The sequence below is a fragment of the Elephantulus edwardii genome, unplaced genomic scaffold (assembly GCF_000299155.1).
Source record: "Elephantulus edwardii isolate Elephantulus edwardi_28Jun2011 unplaced genomic scaffold, EleEdw1.0 scaffold00384, whole genome shotgun sequence".
Classification (NCBI taxonomy): domain Eukaryota; kingdom Metazoa; phylum Chordata; class Mammalia; order Macroscelidea; family Macroscelididae; genus Elephantulus; species Elephantulus edwardii.
The window spans coordinates 677,302-681,166 of NW_006400134.1; the positions used below are offsets into that span (position 1 = coordinate 677,302).

A 3,865-nucleotide genomic window follows, 5' to 3' on the forward strand; every position below is an offset into this window, starting at 1 on the left:
ACTGAATTCCTGAGCCAGATGACTCTTTTTTAAAATTATTTTATTCTTTTGTGTGTGTGTGTGTGTGTGTGTGTGTGTACCATCAGATCTCACTGGTACAGAAGGATATTGCCCCTTCTCCAGCAGAGCATCTGGTGGATCTTTTTTTTTAATTAATTTTAATGAAAGTATACTGAGACTTAAGAGTTTCTATTCATTCATTTTACTTTTCTCCCTGTCTCCCCCACCCCCCCAATTCACTCTTACAAACAGATGACTCTTAAGGACACAGACTGACACAGTGGTCGGAATAGCGGGCTCAAACAAAGCAATGATTGTGAAAATGGCACACAACCAGGCAGGTTTCATTTTGTTGTATATAAGGTAGTTATTATTTGGAACTGACATCTAACAGAAAATCAACAAAGAAATTAAGTCACAAAGCAAAATAATTAATAATGCTGGCCACAAAGGCTTAAAGGCACTTAGAACCATACAAATAAACCAAAGCTTAACCCAAATAGTTACCTCTTTCAAACCGACCGGTCTTCAGCCCATTCAGTAAGTCTGTGAGTGGACGAATGAATCCTTGGAGCTCTTTACACTGCAGGATAATAGTACAAAGGGTTATGTAAAAAGCAATGATTTCCACACCAGTACTAATTTCCCCCCCTACTTTCAGATCTGGGAGCCAATATAATCCTCACAAGGTCCTTTAACAATCAGCTGGGTAGTAAGGTATTTCAGAGGCTTTTCTTTTCCCCATTTTCTCTTACCTTCTGAGCAAAGAGCAAGTCTCCCTCTGTAGTACAACCTTGGAATCGTAGACTGGTTTCCAATTCACCATTTCTTGACCTACTGACCCCAGATCCTGCCATAGGAGAGGCCAAGCCTCGTTGCTGTTCTGGGTGAGATGCTGTATGTTGGTTATTGGAAACCCTGGGTCGATGCCTGCATCGGATAGGACCTGGGCTAGGCCTTGAACCTCCAGTCTGCCCAACTGTATCTGGCCTGTGTCTGGGAGCCCCCTTCTCCTCCCCCTCACTATCAGAAAGGAAGCCAAAGTTACTGTTCACTGGTGAGGTGGAAAAAGAGGAAGAGCGGGAGAAGGGAGAACAGGAAGAAACACTTGATGGAGAATCCATAAGTCCAAGAGCAGAGGGATGGATAGCAGCTCCAGGAGTACCCAAAGATCGACCTGTAACTGAAGAGCAAAACGAGGGAGTATGAACAATAAGGTCTGAGAAATGTATAGAGAGACTAGAATGTACTGCACAAGATAATACCTCTTTTCCCTTCCCATTTTGACATATTTTAGACACAACACTCCTAAACTCCATTAAGAAACTAGGACTGTCTCTCTGGTCTTTTTTGGTTCAGAGTAAATACCTAAGTGGGTACTTTATCTTCCACCCCAACCGTATCCATTGCTGCGGTGCTTGTTCCCACAGAAAGCCTACTCTACCTGCGGTCATAATATCTCCAAGCAATAAATCTAGAAACATTTCGGCACCGGAATCTACATTTTCACCTTTGGAGAACCACCTCACGGACAGCAGTCTCCTGGCCTTCCCCAATCTTTCAAGATCAGAATACATGTACGGACCGCTCCCTGCTGCACCATGCTAACCCTCTCAATTAACACAATCAGCTTTTCGGATGAGTCCCCTGTACACAATAACAATTCCTTCCGGTCTGGTTCTTTCATGCATCTTGCTACCCGCCCTCCAAGTCTCCTTACCCGCTTCGTTGGCTCAGCTCAAGCTCCGTTTCTCGCTCAGCTTCCCAGCTTAGCTATCCACAGTCTTAGCTATCCACCTCCGTCTCACTCCTTGGGTGGGTCCCGCCGGGTCCCGCCCTTTCCCCCTCCCAGACACGTGCGACTCGGCACGTGCCTGCCCCGGTGTACACAGATCTTGCACACTCATTGGTTGTCGAGCCGGTAACACATGACTCCCATTAACCGAGCTCACAGTACATTTGCTGCAAGACACAGGGGCCGGGCCAATAAAGAGGTAGGCTGGTAATGATTGGCTGGAAGGGAAGCAGTCCGTGCTCCGCCCCTACATGAGACTTCGGAGCCGATCTGGTGATGAATAAAGGAGGGGAAGAGAGTGGAAAAGAAGGGAGGGGGAGGAAGAGGGCGGAGCTCAAGGCTTTAAAAAAGCCTATTGAAGCCCCAGAGACTCGCAGCTGAAGCGCGCGGAGAATGGTGGTACGTCTAGAGGGGCGCAACTCAAAACCTGGGACATCCCCCACCCGGGCTCCGCCTTCAATGCCTACCCTTTAGGTCTCACGGAGAGAGCCTCCACTCACGAGTGGAGCACGTGGAACCCAACTACAACTTGTGTTTGCAACGTGTGTGAGAGGATGGATGTGCGACTTTCTGTATCGTTTCCCTCTGTGGGTGGCCCAGCACTCGTGACTCCCCGTCTGTTTTAGCCTTCCCTCCTCCACCCTCGCCACTAAGTTGGGTGCCTCTTTGCCTGCTGTGTGAGGAGGGTGGGGACTGCTGCCGAGAACAGAACACTGTGTCCTCTCCTGGGCGCCTGCTGGGGCGGCAACTCCAGCCCTTTCCTTACATAACCTGCCACGCACGTTACTAGAACAGATGCCAAACTGCCACGACTCTAGAGGTCAAAGCCGAACTTGGTCTTAACTTTTCTCCCAGGGCTTCTCAGATCCTGAGTAACTGCTTCAGAACAGGGAGGGAAGTAGGAGTTTCTTGATGTTCTAGGATATGCCTTTATCCAGTTTAAAGTTTCTTCATTTGTTCCCGTAGAAATTTGCAAATATTTCAAGGTGAGAGGAAAACAAGTCCAGAATTGAGAGACTCATAGTAACTGGGAAGTAAATATTCCTCCTGTATTATTGAGAGAACAGTGGGGGGAAAGAGGAGAGGGGTGGCAGGGGAAGGCGGGGACTGACAGTATGTGCTGAAGCTATGACATCGAAGAAACCGCAAGGGGGCAGTCTGGTTCTGGCTAGTGTCCCAAAGATAAAGAATGAGGCTGTCCCTACTCTTAATTACTGACTGCAAAGGGGTGGTGGTATGGATCCAGGAAAGTGACAGGAAAGAAGTATTTGAAGATTTTAAGTCTACTTCCACTAATTTTTAATGTTCAAATGTTTAACAATGTGTTTATTTTACAAAAAAAGAAGGGGAAAGGTGTTCTAAATAAATCTCTACTTTCCCCAAACAAAATGTCTAAACCTCATGTATAGGAATTAAAGAATAGAATTAACAGACCAAATAAACCTAAGAATTTGGGAAGAATTAAAAATAACCACAGATAACATATTTGCTTCAGATCCAAAGAGTTACGGTAACCTAACCTTTTTTTCTAATCTACTCTTCTCAACTTCAAATTCTGGTACACTCTTAAAAGTGTGGCTTTAGAAAAGAGCCTCATAAAGGAATAGAAGAATAACCAGATTATTTAATGTAGTCTTTATTTCATTTTTCCATTTTCCTTCTTTCACATTTCCATCCAAAAAGTTATAGCAGCCTTCTTTTCCCTAGAAAGTAAAGAAAGGCAGGGAGAAGCAAAAAACACAAGATCAGGGGATCCGAGAGGTCCTTTCATGCACTCCCCAAGCAAGTCTCTACATTGCACGTTCTGAAGATGTGATGTACCCCCTATACCTTTTTATACCCCATCCCCAGTTATTTAAAATCCCAACTTGTGCACGCCCATGTTTATTGCGGCTTTGTTCACAACAGCAAGGAATTGAAAACAACCTAAGTGCCCATCAACAAACGAATGGGTAGAACTGTTGTAGAATGAGACTGTCCTTGGGGTTGGGGAGAGACTGAGTAAGATGGGTTCAATAATGTATACTGCACTGAAACAGAGGAGGGAGAAAACTGTTTAAAAGAAATATA

The 3,865-nt window shown here is 45.4% G+C and overlaps 1 protein-coding gene across 1 annotated transcript in view; it reads right to left on the bottom strand.

The window, feature by feature from the left end:
- Positions 1-1,124, bottom strand: part of CIART (circadian associated repressor of transcription) — a 7,772-nt gene extending 6,648 nt beyond the window's left edge. Inside the window, 2 exon segments of the mRNA XM_006902241.1 lie at positions 508-583; positions 756-1,124. Of these exon segments, the coding sequence (XP_006902303.1) occupies positions 508-583; positions 756-1,124 (445 nt within the window).
- Between the last annotated feature and the right edge of the window lie 2,741 nt (positions 1,125-3,865).